At 41.4% G+C, this 22,187-nt stretch overlaps 1 protein-coding gene across 4 annotated transcripts; it reads right to left on the bottom strand.

Moving 5' to 3' along the window:
* Window positions 1-1,630: 1,630 nt before the first annotated feature.
* On the bottom strand, window positions 1,631-20,545 carry col1a2 (collagen, type I, alpha 2). 4 transcript variants are annotated; one of them, XM_035681523.1, is made up of 51 exons: window positions 20,341-20,545; window positions 18,486-18,490; window positions 17,456-17,467; window positions 17,093-17,128; window positions 16,594-16,677; window positions 15,922-15,978; window positions 15,768-15,812; window positions 15,593-15,646; window positions 15,373-15,426; window positions 15,172-15,225; window positions 15,012-15,065; window positions 14,545-14,598; window positions 14,324-14,368; window positions 14,034-14,132; window positions 13,725-13,778; window positions 13,262-13,360; window positions 12,861-12,905; window positions 12,441-12,539; window positions 12,202-12,255; window positions 11,977-12,084; window positions 11,820-11,873; window positions 11,534-11,632; window positions 11,222-11,275; window positions 10,983-11,081; window positions 10,836-10,889; window positions 10,662-10,715; window positions 10,481-10,534; window positions 10,187-10,240; window positions 10,036-10,080; window positions 9,685-9,783; window positions 9,433-9,540; window positions 9,270-9,323; window positions 9,094-9,147; window positions 8,220-8,273; window positions 7,960-8,013; window positions 7,671-7,778; window positions 7,471-7,524; window positions 6,822-6,875; window positions 6,463-6,624; window positions 6,243-6,350; window positions 5,726-5,833; window positions 5,412-5,465; window positions 5,205-5,312; window positions 5,020-5,073; window positions 4,820-4,927; window positions 4,612-4,665; window positions 4,213-4,320; window positions 3,837-4,080; window positions 3,519-3,703; window positions 3,156-3,398; window positions 1,631-3,023 (listed from the first exon to the last, which is right to left on the bottom strand). In XM_035681523.1, the coding sequence occupies exons 1-51, from the start codon at window positions 20,408-20,410 to the stop codon at window positions 2,877-2,879; spliced, it is 4,071 nt and encodes a 1,356-aa protein (XP_035537416.1). In that variant the 5' UTR covers window positions 20,411-20,545; the 3' UTR covers window positions 1,631-2,876. The 4 variants fall into 4 exon arrangements, with proteins under 4 accessions (XP_035537416.1, XP_035537419.1, XP_035537420.1 ...); XM_035681526.1 differs by lacking the exon at window positions 10,983-11,081; XM_035681525.1 differs by lacking the exon at window positions 17,456-17,467 and having other exon boundaries at window positions 2,877-3,023.
* Between the last annotated feature and the right edge of the window lie 1,642 nt (window positions 20,546-22,187).

The raw sequence follows: 22,187 nt of genomic DNA, 5'->3' as shown, positions 1-22,187 counted from the left end.
CTCTCTCTCTCTCTCTCTCTCTCTCTCTCTCTCTGTGTGTGTGTGTGTGTGTGTGTGAGAGAGAGAGAGAGAGACAGAGCCAAATCTCATAATTTGACAAAAAGCTGAGCTACTTCACTTTGCACTCTGCTATTACATTCGCCAGACAAAAGCATCCTTTTCCCAGAACTATTATTTTAGATGTGCTCCCATGCAAATTATTTTTAAGATGAATGGAAGTAATAATTACCATTCTATTGTGCAAACAGTTTAATTTTGGGACTGAAGATGTCCAGGCAAGCCTATAGGGTACAGGGAGCCCCAGTAGCTCACATGGAACCATGGCTGAGTCTGTACCACAGTGGCCTGGGTTCAATTCCTCAGCCCTTTGCTCACATTGTCATCCCCTCTCTCTCCACCTTCCTCACACTGTTCTTCTTCTCCATCAAATAAAGTCAATAAAAATCCCCCAAAATAATCTTTTAAAAAGTGTGCAGGCTACCTGCTCATCACCAACAGGACCTGTAATAAATCCGTCAATTGAGTCAAAGGTGTAGTTAAAGGAGCACAGTACTCAGACCCTGAAAAGAAATTTAAAAAAAACTCAATTACTCTTGTTACAATTAAAAGCAAAATGTACTTGAGTATAGCAAAAGTACCTATTATGCTTTTATACACTTATTGCAAGGCTGGATTACCAACCGGGCAAAAGGAAATCTGCCATGGGGCCGTAGACCCCAAAGTGACTCCAAGGCCCCAGGTTCCCCTTTCTGTTAGCTGGTTGTATATGCAATTTGATGAATTGCAAATTTGTCTTGGATTTTGTGCTACTAGGGTGGGTCCTGCATTATTGCCATATCTTTGTGTTAAAGTCAAATTGTAAAACTTAACTTTAAGTTATACTATGCTCATATGGTGCATATCCCTAAATAAAGATGCCTTTATTACATGTTTTGAATATAAAATCTTGAACCTGCTAAGCAACTAGTAACTCTAGCTGTCAGACCAATAGTAGAAAAGAAAAAAAACTTGTAGAACATTAGGCTCTGAAAAGTAGTGAAGTACAGGTATTAGGTAGCATGAAATGTGATGTAAAAGTATCTAAAAATTGTACTTAAGTACAGTACGTGAGTAAAGGTGCTTTGCTATGTTCCACCACCACTGTTGAAAACTATTACACACATCAACATCAACAAAAAATTTACTTTAGCTGTGCCATTTTAATGTAAAATAAAGAGCGTGCCTAGAATTAAAGGTTCAATCTGTGGTTTTAATATAAGTTTTGCACATTAGATACTGTAGACCAAAAGATGCATCTTGTGTCCAAGGCATCCAAGTCATTGTTGCTCAGTGGTCAAAGATAATGTGTATGTGTAACTGCCCCTAAGGCTAAATTAGGGATGCTAATAAAAACATGCCATACTGCCCTCTAGAGATTATTGAAAGTGCTGCAAGTGACCTTTGATGCCTTCAACTGCAACTAACAGAGCTGCTTCTACATATGGAGATAGAAAGCTTGCATATCCCAGTTCCCTCAACACACTGAACTCACTGACTTTCAGCCTCTGACAAAATGACAAAACACATGATTTCTGCCATGTTGAATCTAACTCATATTGGTGTGCATGCATCACTGCAATTCGAGCCTCGATCCAAATCACAGAAATTTATTTGGATGCAAAAGCTGTATTATGCAAGGAAAAGCAACATCAGAGGATGCATATTTACAAGAAACAATGCACGTTAGTAATCACACATTGGCATGGACAGTGTCAACAGAAATTTACTGTACATTAAAATTGGATGTACTGTTGAAAAGCAAGAAAAGGGGGATGGTAAATGGGAATATGACTGTGCTTCCACAATAGGAAGATGTTTAAGTTAGTGATGACATGTACATCATCAGCCAAACTAGAACCAAAATACAGTGACACAGCTTCAATAGTGTCATTAAAACATGAAAGCACTTAAGTCACTGAGTAGTGTGTTTTGGAACATTGGACATGCTTTATTTCAGAACTTTTCACAATTTATTTAAACATCTCACATATACAAAATAGGTACAATAGACTTTGTGGTGTCATTTTTGAGAGAGAGAGAGGCCGCCTAAAAACCATTCAGAATTGGATGAAATATGTGCTGTCAGTATGAACACTCTGTGTGGGGATTGAAGAGTAAAAAAAGCCTGAACAAAAAACCAAAACAAAAAAAAACCTTCTAGACAAAAACAAAAAAAGAACAAAACGAAATGAAACAAAACAAAAAACCAGACATCAGGTTTAGGAACATTCCACCTGCTTAAAGTGGGGTAGCATCAGGGGACGAATGCAAGACTCCTCAAAGGTCAATACAAAGTAATACAGTAAGAAAGTGGTTTGCTCCACAGCTGCATATTAGCACCATAGATCTCCGCTTCAAGTAACTGAGCACCTTCCGATACAGGACAAAGCTTGAAGCATTAGAAGTCTTAACATCTCTGTTGTGGACCCAGGTTTTGTCAATAGTATTTTCTTTAGGTACAGGCATGAGGTAGTTTAAACCTTTTTTTCATGGAAATTGTGGTTTTAAACCTCCTCTTTGGAAGATATACAAAGACCACAAAGTGATGCATACTTTCAGCGTTTTTATTACACTTCTTTTTATTTTTTACAAAAGGATGACATGATGTCCCACAACAAGGTGTTTTCCCGCGTCCCTTTGGGTTGCTGTATTAATTTGCATTGCACAAACGCTCCGTTCAGTCCGTTCAGTCCTCTCAGATAGTTGCCCATCTTAAGCAAGTGGATGCGCAGAGAGAAATCAGCATTCAGTATAAAAAAACAACACAGAAAGAAGGGCAGAGATTTTGTTTTTTCGTTCTTTCTCTCTTTTTTGGTGTTAATTTATCATGAGTCTATTTATTTGAAACAGACTGGGCCAATGTCCAAACCAAACTCCTGTTCAGCTCCACCAATGTCCAAAGGTGCAATGTCGAGGATGGGCAGGCGAGATGGTTTATTTGTTCTGTACTCAATCACTGTCTTGCTCCACTCACCAGTGTGTCTCTGCAGGTGTAAGGACAGAAAAGGAGAATAGTTAGAAAAGTGGCAAAACGATACAAAAATGCATTCATTTAGCAGTTTATAAACAAGCAATGAAGATAACAACCAAAGAAAACAACTGAAGAAGCTACTCACAGTGCAGCCATCCTCCAGCACGGAGAAAGTGAAGCGGCTGTTGCCCTCGGCTCTCAGCTCCACATCGTTGGAGCCCTGGAGCACCACAGCCTTCTTCAGGTTGCCGCTCTCACCATCCATGTAGGCAACGCTGTTCTTGCAGTGGTAGGTGATGTTCTGGCTAGCCTGGTTAGACAGCAGGCGCATGAAGGCCAGCTGGGTGGCCATGCTCTGGGGGCTGAGGGTCTCATCGTTGTAGGTAAACTGCATGCAGAAAAGACGGACAGTCGATATTTAAAATATAGAAAAAATAACTTTTGTCATTTCCTGGTCTTGTGTACTGTACAGTGAAGTAAAATATGTCTCCTCTGTGTAAATGCTCACCTCAGTACCACCGTTGATGGTCTCTCCGAACCAGACGTGCTTCTTGCTCTCGGTGCTTCTGTACCAGTTCTTCTGGGCGATGCTCTCAGGGTGGGCGTAGATGCAGGTCTCGCGGGTGGAGAAGTCGCAGAAGACCTTGATGGCATCATTGATGCAGCCCTGGTTGGGGTCAATCCAGTAGAATCCTACATGGCAAGAAAAAAAGAGTCAAACTGATGGACAGAGAGTGTTTTACTCTTACTGCATATACATAGACATCTAAACTGCACTAAATGTAGTGATGTATCTTTTCAATTTATCAGTAAAAGCTGAGCTTACCACTGGTCCATTCGGGGTGGCTGAGCCTGATGTCACGGCAGGTGCGGGCAGGGTTCTTCCTGGATCCCTCAGGGGTGAGCAGGTTCTCAATCTGAGTGTTGAGGGACTTGATGGTGGCATCGACCTCGTAGTCCTTGGCTCTCAGAGCAGGCTGATCGGCTCTGTACTCATCGTATCCAGAGACATCATATCCACCACCAGCGGGGCCAGGAGGTCCGGGCAGACCAGGAGCTCCAGGTGGACCCTTATATGAGTAAATGAGTGGATTGATACAAATTCACAGTTGCAGTTGGATCCTTTGCAGAGGATCCTAATGGAACTTAACTGTCAACAAATTCTGTATTGGAGCAAATAAAGACAAAATAGATGTGCTTACAGCAGGTCCAACATATCCAGGGGGTCCGCGGGCACCGGGAGAACCGATGGTACCATGGCTACCAGCTCTGCCGTCTTTACCAGCGGGTCCGTGGGGTCCAGCAGGTCCCTGAAGAAAAGATTAGCACATGACACAGTCACATTTGTCTTTTGTTTTGGAAATCCTACATCACATAACAAAATCCAATGTCACCTGTCACTTTTAGAAATGTTACATGAGCGCTGAATGTTGTTCGTCATGTTATAATGAACAATCGTTGATACTCTCTCCGCCGTGGTTTTTATATTTCTGCCAATTACTTGCTTATGTGAAAGATGGATTCAAAACATGGTGCCTCTCTGAATATAGATGGAACAAGTAAACTACTGGTGTTTTGTGGGTTTTTTAGATTCCACTCACTCTGGGTCCAGCGGGTCCATTAGCTCCAGCAGCTCCAGTGTCACCGGAGGGTCCCTGAGGGGAGGAAAAGTGAATCATTTAGTGAAACTGTAGTCATTAATAAGACCTTCTATACATACAGTGTTTACATCATTTTCCTTTGATATCAGCACATGCAGCTGTATATTTACATATTTTGTGTGTGTTATGATAGTGTGCTGTCACTTACAGAAGGTCCAGGCATTCCCTGGAGACCAGGATGTCCACGCAGACCCTTCATGCCTCTCTCTCCCTTGTCTCCAGCACCTCCCTTCTCACCACGGGGTCCAGCAGGTCCCTTTAACACACGCAAACACACATAATGAACACAGAACCAGAACCATCATGCTGCTAGAATAGGATACAGTACAATAGGTTTATTATACTTACAGCGGCACCTCTAGCTCCAGCGGCTCCAACAGGTCCAGCGGGACCTCCTGGGCCCTAGAGACAAGGAAAGACAAGAGTAAAAGGATGAGTGGAACAAGTAGATGATGCAACTTGGAAATAATATTTCAGTGATGAAAATCTCATAGTTAATCTTTTTTTTTTAATGAGTTACAGTTTATACTTACAGACTCTCCACGGTTTCCAGGTCTGCCAGCAGCTCCAGTGGGTCCGGCAGGGCCAGGGGCACCAGCAAGTCCCATGGAACCAGCAGATCCGGGCTCACCACGGTCTCCCTAAAGAATGGTTGAAAAAGGCAGATGCAGGTCAGACCACAGTATATGTGTGTGTATTCTGCATGCAGACTTGATTTAAGCTATATCAAAGGTCATTACCTTGAAGCCAGCAGCACCAGGACGACCAGGGGGTCCATCGTTACCAGTGTTACCCTATAGATGTAAAATAATGTTACAGTTTACTGTTGGATATGGGTTCTGTTATATCCAATTTTTAGGCTATTGTGTCAGGTTGTTGTGAGTCCATGTGATAGTCTTCAAATTTACATCTACTCTACTGAGTAAACCAAGAAAAAATACTTATATTCACAGTCAGTCAAACAACAATACTTCTAATTGGGATATTTTGATACTCTCTCCATCACCCTTAACAGGTCATTGCAGTGCTTGTAATTGGCCTGTTCAAACCTTACCTCACGTCCAGCCTCTCCCTGAGGTCCAGTCATACCAGGCAGGCCAATGTTTCCAGGGGGACCACGGGCTCCAGGGGGACCAGCGGGTCCAACTCTACCAGGCTCTCCCTGTGATAGGATGCAGAGAAAAATCCCTGGGTCAAATACAGTCAAAGGCTTCATACAGTGTGATAACATGCACGTTTGACCTTCTAGTAAGTCTTTTTGTTACCAGTGGTGCACATGTTAATTCAAACTAGCCTACAAAATGGACATGGCAACTGAAAATAGTTTGTGTGATGTTTTGAATCTTTTGAATCTCCATGTAAATTGAAAATCTCAATATCTATATAATTAAATTTCCTAGTTGTGTATTCATAGTTTAGTAACTAATAAAATTGAACTGCCAATACACATTTGGGACAGTTCCATTATGTTGGGAAGAAGTAAATCCTTCATCTTCAGGCTGATAAAAATTAAGCTGAGGTGGTCACAGATGAATTCTCTGCAGGCACTAACAGTATTAATTTGTACTTACCAGAGCACCAACACCACCAGGTGTACCACGATCTCCTCTAGCACCAGGCAGACCAACGAATCCCAGCAGTCCAACAGGACCACTGGTTCCAGGAGCACCAGGAGCACCCTAAACATACAGACCACATATCAGTGCACTGAGGATGTTATATTTAGCTGTTGTCAAAATTGGAGTGATACATAGACTCACAATTTTGCCTGAAAAAAGAGCTACAACTTACAGGGGGACCAGACTCTCCAGAAGGTCCCTTATCTCCAGATGGACCAGGTGGTCCAACCATACCCTGCTCTCCAGAAGGACCAGCGGGACCAGGATCACCACGGAGTCCACGAGGACCATCCTTACCAGCGGGACCAGCGGAACCAGGGGGTCCAACAATACCCTGAGAGGGGAAAAGGCAGCGAGAAGATGAGTGAATGTATGTGTGTATTTGGGGGAGTTGGCAGTGTGGGTATGTATGTATGATAGTGATAGAAGTAATATTTGAAAACCTGTGTAATCCAGTGTGTTCAGTGTGGGTTTATATGTGTGTGTGTGTGTGTGTTTGCTAATGATTGTAAATATAAAATCAATACTCACAGCGGGACCAGCAGCACCAACTCTGCCAGCAGCACCAGGGAAACCAGTCAGACCCTGACATCAGAAATACACACAATCCAAGGTTATACAGTGGCCATCAAGAGTGTATGGCGTTATCTGGTTGTGTGTGTAAGTGGACATTAGAGATAAGATGAGGGTATTTTCTGGCCATGAAACACAGGCAAAAGAAAGAAATTAAAGAACAGAATGTTCCATTTCGAAACATTGAAATTTTGACATTTCAAAAAAGATGGCTGTGTAATAAGGAGTACGGCGAACAGCTTTAAAAACCTAATTTACTCTCAATAATGGAACCACAGAACCCATCTGTGTAAGCCTAAAAAGAGCACCAAATCTACTAGTTTGTAGCTCGAGCTGCAGGAAAAAAGCATCTTCATGGTAAAATAAAGGGTAACAGAAAGCTATTTCTGATTAAATTGGCTAATTTTTTATTTTAATTTCTATTTATTACATTCTTTATTAGCCTTTCTTGATTTCAAATTGCTGAAGTGAGTGTGGCAGGTACATGTTTGTGCAACAGTGAATACATTTGTGTTGATGTATTCTGCTGTGTTTTTATGGATCTTACATGCTTACAGAGGCAATAAGTGGAATCCGGAGGAAATTTTTTTTATGTTTTAATACTCACAGAAGGCCCGGTATCTCCACGAGCACCAGTAGGTCCAGCAGCACCAGAAGGACCCTAGATATAAAGACAAAGTCGCCAGACACCATTCCATATTACTCATATTTCATCTGAAGGTATAGACTATAATTTTATCCCAATTGGATTTAATATAATCTGAATGCAAAGCCAGTACAATCTGAAATATGTCTTATAGTACTAACAGCAGGTCCAGACTGTCCAGCAGGTCCAGCAGGGCCAGCGGGGCCAGCTTCTCCCTTTCCTCCAGAAGGTCCACGCTCTCCTCTTGCTCCAGGCTGACCATCAGCGCCCTGAGGAGAAAGAGTAACAGGGCTTGGTCAATATATGGGCAATTGTGTGTTTGTGTGGGTGTGTGTGTGTGTGTGTATGTGTGTGTATGTTTGTGTGTTGATTTGTGTAATAATGATATCCTGCTGCTTGGACAGGATTTGTGTAGATTGTATTGAACAAGGTGATTGGCTGCTGGCTTACAGGGGGTCCAGCGAATCCGGAAGATCCAGTAGGTCCAACCTCTCCACGCTCTCCCTGTAGACAACAAGCAGTCGGTTAGACAAGTTTATATTGTACGTAGAAGATGTATGTTGTCTTTAGGTCTTCATCTGATATTTATGTCAATAGGTCATTTAAGGTGGATGTGGTAAAACGGGTGATATTTGTTATAATCAAGGAAGTCAGCCACAGCTACTTAAGACTTTATTGATCCCACACTGGGGAAATTCAACACTACTTACAGAGGGTCCACGAGGTCCAGCAGGTCCAGAAGGTCCAAAGGAACCACTCTCACCCTGGAGGAGAGAAAGGTGAGTGCTTCATTAGCTTAGCATTGTTCCAGCCATGCTTAAATTCATACACACAATAAATATTTTGTCAAAATCAACATTTTGTAGACTATAGCAGTAGAATATGGAAGAAAGTTTTGCAGTCTGATTATTAAAAATCTGTTTTGGTCAGGCAATGAACTTGAAAGCTTTATCAGTGAATGTGAATGCTACAAAATGTAATCCACTGGTTTTTCTTTACTATGCCATGTGATACAAATGTAGTATCATTATTTTTGCTTGTATTTCTGCCTCCAGTTTTCTGCATAAAGGCTGAAAAAAATGAATGTATAAAAGTTAAATAGTAATTTGTACTGCAAATGCCGAAAGGACATTTCTACATTGCATATGGCAGTGCAAAATGGTTTAGCCTTCATAGATAAAAATCCTAGAACATTTGGGTAGTGGAGCCATTGGTGTAATATTATAAAATAGTCACCAGGTGGCAGTGTTGAGGTTCTACCGTCAGATACAATGCTGAAGTGGGGGTAATTGCAATTTTCCCCAACAGAGGAGTGGGATGTCCAAAGATATGGACTGTGGTTGGTCAGCCGAGAGAGAATTTCTGACAGTGATTTGATTTCATGTCTTGATGGTTTTTTATCGTAGGTCACTGGTACAAGATTAGTCAGCCATCTTGAATAATGTTGGAGGCAGCCATTTTTGGGTTGTAAATAAAAAAGCTCCATATCATTAATTAATCTGTGTTACAGTGTACATCTTAAACATGTCATTCTAATAGTTTATTTGTTTTGTGGTAAATAATATAAATACATTAGCTACTTACCTTATCACCATTGGCTCCAGTGGGTCCAGGAGGTCCAGCGGGTCCAGGCATACCCTACAAAGAGAGAGGAGAGGACACTAAGACTGAGGCTCTGGTTGCTACACTCAAACTAATGGAGTCAAAGGCTACAATTTTTATATCAGTTCCCTTAAAGAAAATTGAAGGGTTTAACTTACACGGGCACCGTCTCTGCCAGCATTACCATCAGGTCCTCTGTGTCCAGGCTCTCCCTATAGGACGGAGAGGGAGATAAAGATAGAAAGAATACATTCTTATTAACAACTTTGAGTTATTTTAAGGGATTAAATCCTGCTTTACTTGCAGGTGGTGGATTTTTACCTTCTCTCCCTTGCCTCCAGGGGCACCAGCACCTCCACGCTCACCGGGCATGCCACCAGGTCCCTGGTGTCCAGGACCACCAGCAGCTCCAGCAGAACCAGGCTCTCCCTGGAAACGGACATGGCAAACTATGGTTAATTTTTGCCTTAAACATGCATACTTCTATGAATACATGATCTCATATATTAGCTTGGCATTGACATATTCTGATCTTACAGCATTTTATTTTTTGCCACCATGGCATCATCATACCTTGCCACCATCAACTCCAGGGGCGCCAGCGGGTCCACGGGGTCCCATTGATCCCTGAGGTCCACTAGCTCCGGCAGCACCAGGGTTACCACGCTCTCCCTGGAGATACACACAGAGGGAGTCAGTGTCTTTGGCTACTCTAGTTTATATATGTTCTATTATATACATGCAAATGTAACCTGCCACAATGTGAAGGTTTATGTTTGGAAACATTTTTCTGTTCAAATATATTTGAATGGTTTTGGCATCTTAAGTAGAATTGAAAAACCTGTGGGGCTATGAGAATATAATGGGTCTTGCTTCATTTGATGCAAATATACCCAGAAAGAAGGCATGGACAGTTGAACTCACCTTGCCACCAGCAGGTCCAGCAACTCCCTGGTCTCCTGGGATACCCTAAAGAGACAAGAATGGTGGGTTAGAGATGTACTTCTTATTCTACCATTTCTGTTATTTGACTGTATGACATGGGAGAAACTCAGTGTGGGTTTGTGTTACTTACTCTGTCTCCGGGCTTTCCAGCCTCTCCAGCAGCTCCAGCGGGGCCAGGCAGACCCTGAAAATATCAAGCCGCAACATCAGGACCAATGGACTCAACGGGCCATTTATACCAACAGTACTATCTAAAAAGTATACCTGAGGCACGGGCTATTCTAGTGTTAATAAAACTAGAAACCAGCCTGAAGGGCCATAAAACAACATGTACTGAATCCATGAAAGCAACCCTGAAAGGTGAATCTTTCCTCAGTAAATTTGCTCTAAACTGTTTATATAGAGTCAGATGATGGATCCAAACCTGGAATCCAGGAGCTCCAGAAGGTCCCTGCTCTCCCTTCTCACCAGCACCACCCTGTATGGGGGAAAGATAAAAGGTTCAATGTAAAAATGGCACAGTGATAGTTGATGTAACAAAATCGGAAAAAGGGAAACTAAAGTTAACCGACGCCGATATAAAGGCCGTTTATAAGGATACTTACAGCAGGTCCAGACGCTCCAGTGGCTCCATTGTTGCCGTCAGGTCCAGGGGCTCCCTAAGCACAATGATGTATGAGGAAGATGATGTAACAACTGACAAATCATATGGTGTAAATGTTGATATGTTTTATCGGTCAGCTGAAGTGGAATGTGTAGTAAATATTTTTTTAACTTACTCTCAGACCAGTGGGGCCAGTGGCTCCCTTGTCTCCAGGCTTGCCAGGCTCACCCTGAAGGGGAAAAAGTAGGTTGTAGTTATGATAAAAAAAAAAAAAGGATAAAATTCCCAATGCTCATTTTCCAGTCTTGGTTTGGCTACTCACAGAAGGTCCTTTGGGTCCGGGGAAGCCAATGTTTCCGGGCTGGCCTCTAGGTCCAGTTGGGCCGGGAGGTCCAGTGCGGCCATCTTGTCCAGCAGGACCCTGAAAGAGGAAACAGGAAGTACAGCAGGAAGTCATGTTAATTGCATTTATTTGAGCAAATATGTCCATAAAGTGCAGAAAGATACCAATGCGAATGTCTGTATGCTGAAGTGAAATTTGCAAAATTCCGATTTACTCACAGAAGGTCCTTCCTTTCCTGGGGGTCCAGAGCTTCCGGGGCTTCCTGGGAGACCCTGTAGCAAAGAAACATCAGTCAGTCATTATAATGTACAGTATGCTTGTCAATAATTAGTACAATTGCAGCTGACCCATCAAGGGTTTAAATGTCCACAAATTCAATAGGACTACTGCTCCAAGCTATTCTAACTCAATTAATCCAATACAGGCCCCAGTCCTGTCCTCCCTTTAGGTGTTTTTGTGATTCACTAGACTCACACAAAGATCAGATCCCTTTGCCGCTGTTCAAAAACAGAACTTAGCAAAAGACTCACCCTGAGACCAGCTGCGCCAGGCTCACCAGCACGACCAGCATCTCCAGGGGGTCCACGAGGTCCAGCTGAACCGCTAGCACCACGGGCACCGGGCATACCCTATGAAATAGACACAGAGTGGTTGTGGAGAAATGAGGAGGACGTTTTATCTTGTGACTGAATGTTAAGTACATTTGGGTTAAGAAGAGAGTTGTGTTTTTGGTTTCTCATCAGTGTATTTAAATATAGATTTAATTACTACTGAATTGCATGTTGGTGGAGTGAGGTTTTCTCATTGAACACTTACAATTGGGCCAGTTCTTCCCTCAGCACCAGGCATACCACGGCTGCCAGGAGAGCCCTAAAGGAGACACAAGGCATTAGCAGGTGATCCTAGTAACATAACTTCTGGATCTGTTTGGGAGCAACAACAATTCCAACAGAGACTGTGGACTGGTACTCACTCTAGCTCCACGGTTGCCAGCAGGTCCAGTAGCACCGAGCTCACCAGTGGGTCCTCTCTTGCCCTCCTCACCCTGAGGTCCGGGGGATCCCTGAGGTCCAGAATTACCCTGAGGAAGGCAATCAAGAAGTTGAAGAGCAACAGTCATAAACACTGTACGTGGAGGTCTTCAGATTCAGTTTGGTGAAATTTTCTGCTACAGAACAGGATCAGGATATGAACTTACAGGCTCTCCTTTGGGACCAGAGTCTCCCTTAATACCCTGAGCACCAGGATCTCCCTAAAACAGATAAACAGATGCAATTAATACAAAGATCAATCATCAAAAAATTATTATTATTATTATTATTATTTGTAAGTGCTTGTGTTTCTGCGTGAGAGTGTATGTGCTGTGTGTACATCTACATATCCATGTGGATATGTATGTTTTTTGTGGATGTTTGTGTGTGTTGGTTGTTTACTTACAGCAAGACCTCTCTGTCCAGCAGCACCCTGAGGGCCCTGGGGTCCAGGTCCTCCTCTTGGTCCAGGGAAGCCAGGAGCTCCAGCAACACCAGGGGTACCCTAGATACATATAAATGAAGGACAGGTGAGTGTCACTCTAGCCTAACTTGAAACATTTTCTTCATTTGATCTAATATAATCTTAATATATATGATAATAATATAATATACATTTAATGATAGAGACTATATTCTGATAAATTGAAATAGAAAAATATAACAATTTCTATCAGTAAAATTATATTGTGTTCTGTCATTGAAACAACCTTAGTATTATGTGTTATGTGTGCAGAATGGCATAGGTCTAATTGTTGTAACCTTTGTGTGGCCCTAAATTAACTTTTACCTATGTATGCTCTAATAGTACAACTTAAATACTTACAGCAGCTCCCTTGGCTCCATTCAGGCCATTAGCACCAGGGTTACCCTAAAGGGAAAGAACAGGAAATTAGGGACTCTAAAGCACTATAATATGGAATATGTGATAATATCACACAATGTAACTAAATGACAATATAGCTGACCTGTAAAGAATTATTTACAGAACAGTTAAGGGACAAATGCATGGATAGTAATGCTAATGCTATCAAAGACATGCACAATATTTAATCATCATCTTAATTTAGTATAAATGTGAGTATTTGTATTTAATGGTTACAGAGTTTTGGAAGACTAAGACTAAATCACGACTCAAACTAAATAAAAGGCTTATTTCTGCTCATAATTTTTTCAGGACAAGTCACAAGTGACAGAAATTGACCCGAAACATCTTTGTATACTTACAGGGGGACCAACGGGGCCAACAGCGCCATTGGCACCAGGCTCGCCTCTTGATCCCTGAGCTCCAGCTGGGCCAGTAGCTCCAGCAGGTCCAATCTCTCCCTGTCAAAGACAAATGTATATGCATAATCAAATAATGACTTCAAATCAAAACTCATTAATACCTGCAGACTGATGGTATTATAATGGTAAGTTAAACAATATCTTGGTATGTATTTAAGTGATCAGTTAGTGGTTTAAATGTGAGTGCTTTAAATTCATGGCCTTTTCAGCATGAAAATAAATAGTTAGAGTTACTGAAGATGCTACATGTATGAACTATTCCCATGGGGATATTATACAAGGAAATGATTATACTGTATGTTAATAAGAATTGTGTCCATTTTGTGACCCTAAACATGGAGTTCTCTCTGAGGATATATTGTCAAATGCCGGGAAACACTACAGGAAGTAACATCACAGTTACCTTAGGGCCGGGGCCACCGGGGAAACCTGGGGGACCAGCAGCACCAAGGGGACCCTATGTAGAAGAACAGCAGACATAACATCAGGTTATGTGTAATGTAAGTTCACATTTAGGTCAAGTTTAAAAACTGTTTAACATGGCTTCAATTAAACATATGTAATCAACATTTAGTGGCATAATTGCTTCTTTGTCTGTTACTAGGTATCAAACATCATTATTTACACATTAAGATACCAAATCACAAAGTACATACTGGATAGGTATCCTGAGTCTTGAGTTCAATATTCACAAAAGGGATTAAATACTCACAGCAGGGCCAGAGGGTCCAACATTGCCATCAGCACCACGAGCACCAGCGGGGCCAGCAGGGCCAGCACGGCCTCTCTCACCAGGCAGACCACGAGATCCCTAAAGGGACACACAAAGAGGACAGAAGTGATGAGAAAAGTGTCTTTACTTCAGCTGTGTGATGGCAAATGTGGAATATGAGCGGTAAAGCAGCCAATGAATGAAAGACAACAAAAGGTAAGCACAAGTTTTACAGGTTTACTAAGGTTTTGTGCATAAATGGTGAATCTTGAACTCAATCAAAAACGTACAGCCAGTCCAGGACTTCCAGCAGCTCCGTGGGCACCGGGCTCACCCTATAGGAGAGACAAGAGAAAGTTAATAGATAGCTGGAGTGAAGGGATTCAATGTCATGTCAGGTTAGGTCAACATTAATGCAGAACTAAGAGAGACAGGGCTCTGACTGTACATGAAATTAGGCACTCAGTAGGAACATTTGTTGATGCAGTCATGAAAAAGGTGATCTTTTTACCTTGGCACCAGCGGCACCAGGCTCTCCCTTGCGTCCATCCAGACCAGTGTAACCCTGAAACACAGAGACAAGGTGATGATGGGAGAGGCTTATAATTACCCGCTATTGGTACTAAAATACAGAAAAAAGAGGAGATAAGGGACAGGGATGTAACAGGGATCATTAGATAAATATAATTATTAAAGGAATCAGTATGTGGACTAACAAGACATATGCTTGTTTGACCTCTATTAAGAATACATGTTGACAGCAATACATCCAAAGTCTTCTTTGAGACATTAACAAAGCTTTCTATCTTCAAAGGTGGTTTCACATAAGTTTAGCATCTGGCTCTGGTTTATATGGATGACACCACGCAAAACCTAAAAGCCATTTTTTTTCCTGGTTTTGGCTGCAAGCCAGTGGGAATCTGGTGATTTCCATGCAGGCAAAGTTCAGGTCAAACAGAGAATAAGATCAACACTCACTCTGTGTCCCTTCATTCCTGGAAGTCCAGGGGTTCCGGGGAATCCACGAGCACCCTGCAATTCAAATCAAACAAGGTCATACACAAGGTCCATATTTATGTATTGTATTGTGTATATATCATGTGTTTCATTCTCGTTGTTTTGGACAAAAATCTCTCACCTGTGGGCCAGGTGCACCTCTGTCTCCGGGCTTGCCAGGTCTGCCGTTGTTACCCTTTGAGTCAGCAAAAATTATGTTACAATTTGACATTTATGCTGTAGGAAACACTAAAGCAACTCAAATATATTACAAAAGAACAGGGGAACATTTTTTAAATTAGCCCTTGAAAAGTGCTTGTAGGAACACAAAATGTGTACGTACGTCCTCTCCAGCTTTGCCAGCGGGTCCAGGGGGTCCACGAGCACCAATGGGGCCCTTGGGAAAGAAACCCAGAACATTTAAGATCTCAAACATGACAAATGCTTTTAAGATGATGGCATCACATGGGTAAGTCCGATAAAGAAGTGATCCAGTTCTATTATCAGCAGTTATATCTTCACTTGATAATTTGAATTGTAAATATTCTAGAGGATAATCTTACAGTCTGTCCAGGCTCTCCGGGCTCACCAGGGTGTCCGGTGTGTCCCTGAGGTCCCTGTTGAGTGATAAAAGGCATAGCAATTAGTCTTAGACAACATAACGATAGCACAATGCATTCTCAGGTTATGGGTAGTATGAATAATTGGTCATGTTTGCAGTGGCTTGTGTGAACTTACAGGGGGTCCAGAAGGTCCAGGAGGGCCTCTAGCACCCATCATACCCTGAAATGGAGAAATAAATGAATTAGTCATATCATTCATCAACACTGACAACACCTGACAGATCAGGAGTGTAATGGCCTGAATGTGTGTTCAAGAGAGGGGCACTCACCATGGGTCCAGGGCCGGGATCAGGGGCTTTTACACCATCATACTGAGCAGCAAAGTTCTGTAAAAAACCACACAGATAATTTAGTCATTAAGTTAATGACAAACTTCTAATAATAAATCAGGACTATTGAACAAACAGAGCATGATCCAGTTAAGATAAATCACTGATTCAGTAGTCGTAACAACATAAATTGGTGCTTGTGAGCACCTTTAAAATGACCATTCAAAGCAAGTAAGTATCGTCATTTTCAGGTTTGAAAACTTAACTTGAAGCTGTCACTAACAGTAGCCTAGTTGTGTATCATCCATGTGTAATCTATTGAACATGGTATCATAAAGGTAAAGGGCAAAAGGTCAAAGTTCACGGGCTTATGACATCCTTCATAAGACTCAATACTTTATGGCCATTTCAGCATAGTTGACTGGAATTTGGTTTGGTGAGCTCAACCAAAACAGAGGTCATAATGAACTGTCAGCCTAGCGCTGCACACAATCACAGCCAGCAACTGTGAATGAGCCGAATGTGGGTCAATTTCATCCATCAAACAGACTTTTTTGCATCATGAGAAATACTGGAAGTCAAATAACAGGTAGTGTTAAAGTATGAACTACTTTTGAGATAAACAATAAGACGCCACGCAGCTTATTTTGCGAGTATAAACAGTGGACTTACTCCTCCGAGTCCGGGGGGACCAGGGGGGCCAGGAGGGCCAATGAGTCCGGGTTTGCCATCTTTTCCATTTGGGCCCTGAGGACCCTGTAAGACGCAGATGCTATAGTGAGTAAACAGTTACTGAATAAACAGCTACTGATATTAGACAAATAAACAGAAACATTCATTTACAGATAAAGCTTAACCACTGTTGTAACAAACTGTGTCATTATAAGATATGACGAGCTAATTTCAGCAACATTTGGAGGAAAGTACTACATTAAAAAATGTTTAATTGGCAATAAAATAAAATAGTAACTATCATATTCATAAACACTGGGCCTATGGGGGATTGGGTGATGTAAATAAAGGGGTGTGGCCTACTGAGGTTAGAGGGTCAAATGACGTCAACAAACACAGTGCCACAGATACATCAAAAATATACCACACTAAATGCTTAAATTACATATCTGGTGACAGCTGTTTGATTTACACGCAGCACAGTTTCACACGAGCTTACCCTGTCACCTCGAGGTCCTTTGTCTCCTCGGGGACCCTGCAGCAGAAAAATTACTCAGTCAGACAAAAACACGGCACAGATGTCTGCTTTAGCAACATGCCAGCTCCAAACTATTCCTCTAACATAACATGCCATTGCGACTCAACTAATCTAAACTACGCTAAAAGGAGATTAAAATCAATAAAATGTGCATGTAAACAAACTTGACCTTAGAGTGAAAGGACAAGCAAGTTAAAAACATTTCAGTGATTAGACTAGTCATCATAAAGATGCCCTCTTTTCAAATCTAAACTACGCTTTGTGTGTCTGATGTGACACACTGCAGGTGCTAAATGACACATAAGAACAACATTATGTGCTCACCTTGACTCTTCCCTAAATAGAAAAGAAAATAAATAAATGTAAGATTTATTTATTCAGCCTTTTCAGGCTTATTTAACATGTAGGCTATAACCAACATAAGCGTGATGATGAGTGGCCATTGTATAGAAGAACAGCCAAGCATGCAAAATATAATGTAATCTTGTCACACGGTAAAACATGCTCATGCGGATACAAGAATTTAAATAATAGCACAGCAGAGCGATGTGCATGTGATATAAATGATCAATATGAGCACCGAGATGCTAAAAGAAGCAACACGATGGAAGTGTCCCAAACCAGACTCAACAACCTCTTAGCAGGAGGAGCATGTTAGTCCATGGAACAACTGACGTTCTGAAATGTTACCAGAACCACAAAGTGTGTACTACACCTTTTAAAAACACTAGAATGCAGCAAACACCATGCTGACAGGTGTTTAATTTCAGGCAATCTCAGTTATGCTCATCAGGTTCTATTTGGTCACTGTCTTTCCTGTAGAGGGGCCTTAGTCTTATACTGATTGATAATAATTCATTCATTTTCTTTTCTTCCGTTTTATCTGAGCTGGAGAGTTCAGCTATTCATAACTGGTCTGAGATCAGCTTTCATAAATCCTTTCCTAAATCAAGGAGGTGAGGGACACTCTAAACTGACCCAAAGCCAGCTGTTAGGTGCAAACCTCCCTCTGCCCCTCTCTGCTGTCCTCAGAAAGGATCCTTTGTACCAGGCCCCATGGGTGCCTCAGAGATGTGGTTTTAGCTTTCACTGACACAAAATTTAGCCAATAGGACCCTCACCTATTCATGGAACAGGAAGGGAGAAAACTGCAAGAAATAACTTGGTGCAGGGGCAGAGATGCCTAAATGAACTGCTCTGCCATCATTGAGATTGTTCAAATGGTTGAGAGCAACCGAGAGGTCTCCCTTCACTGGATATTTCACAGCGTTTGGAAGAGGAAAAAAAGGTAAGGAGAAAGGTAAAGCTATCTTTAAGAAATGTAGATTTTATGATTTCATGCATGTGTACTAACCAAAGCTGTGGCGTTGGAGAGACGAGGAGGAGGAATAGGGAGAGGAGGAGGGTGGGGAGAGAAGAGGGGATACTCCGTTAGAACATGACAAGCTTTTTTTTTAAAACAAAACAGTCACCTGAAAAAGAAACAACGTAATTTCCATCCTTCTATATATTTTTTGTACTGTTTTAACCACTTTCTGTAGGTCACTAAAAAAAGATGCATTTTCTTTTGCATGAGAACAAAATCTATAAAAGTGTAAAGACTGGATGAAGGAACTACACTATGTATTAAAAAAAAATGAATGTTTTAATGTGTGTCATTAAAATGAACAATTACCATGTTAAAGTCTAATCAAAAAGAAAATGGCAACTTAGAGAATATTCTGTGTGAAACTGAAAGCTGGGCTATTTGTGTGTTCTTACAAGCTTGTCATCTGGGGCGTAAAAAGACCCTCTGAACATAAATAAACTCATCGCCTGCATCTCAAAATGTTGAACAAATGCTTCTACAGTGCCTACAACAATTAACCTTCCTGTAGTGTTTATCTGTCTCAGCCCATGTCTAAGAGTGTAGCCGTGGGCCACCACTGCATGGTAAACCTGAATTTTAAGTGTTCAATAGCATTCCATACAATAAGGATCCGACTGCTAGCAGGCCTCAACAGGTAGTTTATGCCCTTGGGACAGGAATAGTTGGGCTGCTACTGCCAACAAGATAAGCAGCTACAGCATTTGTACTGGGAAATATATGACATTGATAATTGTTATTTGATCTCTGGTACATGTTATTATGTATGGTTATGTTATTAAAATATGCATTTTTCTTATTTTGTCTTATAAAAGGCTGAATTTTTGCCCAATTAGGTTGTATTATTTGTAAAATAGTTTGGATTTTGATTAGCTGATGACTGGATCCTTAATTCACGGCTGATGTTTTGTATCTCTCGTCCACACCTTGTTGCAGGTGAACGGCTGCCCTGTCTGAATATGGACCAGCTGGTCATGGCTGGGTTTGGCACAGCTGGGACCTCCCTGTGAACTCTCAACGCCTGATGTCCAGTTCGAACCACAGGGTGGCGCACTTCAAGATTCAAAGTGATGTGAGACTATTTATCTCTATTCAACGTGCTATAATACTGAAAAAGTTGCCACGAAAGCTTCAACTTCAATGCACATCTTGTAATACAACCTTGAAATCGTTTTGTGACCTGAATAATGATAAAGTACGCAGTAAACTGTAACTGGACAGAAAGTTACGCCCAAGGCCGTTTGGTTTAACAAAATTTTAAACTATAATATGTTAACATTTAGTCTCAGTATACTTGAGCTCTGATACATAGATTTGTATCTTCTAAGAGGAGAAAATCTAATAGGTGCCAAGAAGATGTTTGCACCCATGGCCACCAGGGGGAGACATTGCAGTTCCTATTATAAAGCTTCATCCCTTGGACATCTGGATGGAACAATATGTACAACGCCCCACTAGGGTTTTTCATCTTGTCTGCAAGAAAATTCACATTTAACTTATTTTAGTAACTCCACATGCATTAAAAGTTTTGAAAAAGACGCTAGGGCGACTACTTTAGAGGTCTCTTTCAAAGCGAGAAAACTTTTTTTTTTCAGGAGTGCAACTTCTCCTTCTCGGAAACTAATCAAATCATTATAATTTGTATCCTTGGAAAAAAAAAAGAAAAGTGAAGAATCCTCTGCATGAGCTCAATCCGTTGAGATTTATTCAGCAGTGCTTTGCGCTGTCTTCAGGTTGACCTTGATGTAAGTCCCAAACAAAAGCCAAAGCGCAAGATCCTCAAGCAGTGGGACCCGAAAAAAATATCCATCACAGAAAAAAAAGAGCAGATATTCAAACTTACATTGGCATGATGCTAGGTATGAAGTTACTGCAAGCAGCAACAGAATCCGGGTATCCACAAAGCTGAGCATGTCTAAATAGACATGCAGACTCCTTGTGCTGCTGAGCCCTTGTTTTTAAACCACCTTCAGGCAGGCATACAGTTGTGGTGACACGAGTAACTCCAAACTTAGCAGAAACCTGCTGCCGTGATGCTAGAATAATAAAGTTCTAACAGGCCTATTTATACGGCAGGAGGGTCCCTGGTCTGCGTGTCAAAAGTCAGCCCACCGGCCAATGGGAGAAGAGAAACCCAATCTGACTCCCATCCCTCTCCAGCTCACACTCAGTCATGTGGTGCTGCATCTCCCAGCCTCCTCTCCACCAGAAACCGTTTGGCAAAGCTTTGGCGATGATGACGAGTGCAACGTTTTAATTAGATCCATTCTTTTTGAGGACGTGGACAGCGTCGAGGTTTAAAAGGCAGAAGAAGGCCTACTCTCTTTTCTTTTTTTCCTCTCTTTTACGGGTTGCAGTGAATCCGGAGTGTCAGTGCTGAGATACGGGTGCCGGGCATTCAGCCTTGCGCGCAGTTTAGATTTGTGCGTAAAATGTGGTCGTTTGGGGGGCATTAATTGGCACCGAGTGTTTCCAATTTATTTGGACTTTATGGGGGAAAAGTTACTTTTCAGAGAGAGTGTAGAGTTATCTATTGAATCGTTGTTGAACGATTGAAATGTGATTGCAATTGACTTTTAGTGTGTCGTTTTTACGCACGGATTTTTTTTGTAGGAAAACTTCTTACATCTCAGCCTTATTCTTCGCTTGTTTTGGAATCATTTTAGTGACAACTTTGCTACTTTATGTAGTATGTGGCTACCACCAACATGCAGTCAACAGTTTTTGGGTCATTTTATTTTTTCCATACAAGTGCAGTCCACATGCACGAAGCATTTCTTAATCAAGTGTCTGTGTGTTAAAATAAAACCATGTATCTGCTCTTACAAGTCGAACTTTCTGTAACAGTCTAAACTCTTTAGACTCTCTTTATTAAAATAAAATTTACTGAAGTCTTTACTCAGCAAAATCAGTGGAATGTAGTGATTCACATACACTTCAGCTTTAGACTGACAAAAGACAGGTGTGAAGGGGAGATCTAGTTTCAACCTCTCTTTTTCTCTCTCTCTTTCTCTCCCTGAGCAACTCTTACCTGCCCACATGACCAGACATGTCATCTACTCTACTACCACTCCAACAACACTCAGCATGGCCCTCATACTACCTTATATTACACACTCACTGTCCATTCCAGTGAGTAAAGCACAGTTAAAATATACTCCTATACATATTCCTAAGTTTAGACATATGCTGCGATGCACTCAGTGTTTCACACTTTTTACATGCTTAACAGAAAGCATATATTGAAAAATAAAACAAATGTATGATTTTCATGAAGTAAAGCTCATTGTTGGCAAAAGGAATGATTACAGCTGTATCCTTATGGACACCTGACTATTGTTTCAAGATGGACTGAGTGAACCTATCCTGTTAATTGGAGAAGGTTGATAGTTATCATGGAATAAATGAATAAAATCAGTTTGTGAGTTGGTGAATTTCAACCAGTGGTGTAAATAATATCCCCTATCTAATTCTGCACCTCATGAGGGAGAACTGTTGCACTCTATATCCAATAAGGAAAACACTAAACACATATACATACTCATTGCCTTTTCCACATTTAAATTCTAAACATGGATTTACCCCCATAAACACTAGATATGTAAAAGAGTTGAAAAGAAAAGGATCTCCACTTTGATCCTCCTCTGCGAGCATGGACACTCATGGGATTTTATATGTGATGTATTATGT

The sequence above is a fragment of the Morone saxatilis genome, unplaced genomic scaffold, assembly GCF_004916995.1.
Source record: "Morone saxatilis isolate NCDOM2014 unplaced genomic scaffold, NCSU_SB_2.0 Contig9, whole genome shotgun sequence".
Classification (NCBI taxonomy): Eukaryota; Metazoa; Chordata; class Actinopteri; family Moronidae; genus Morone; species Morone saxatilis.
Note: the sequence above shows the minus strand (reverse complement) of the source record. Positions and strands in the feature narration are given on the sequence as shown.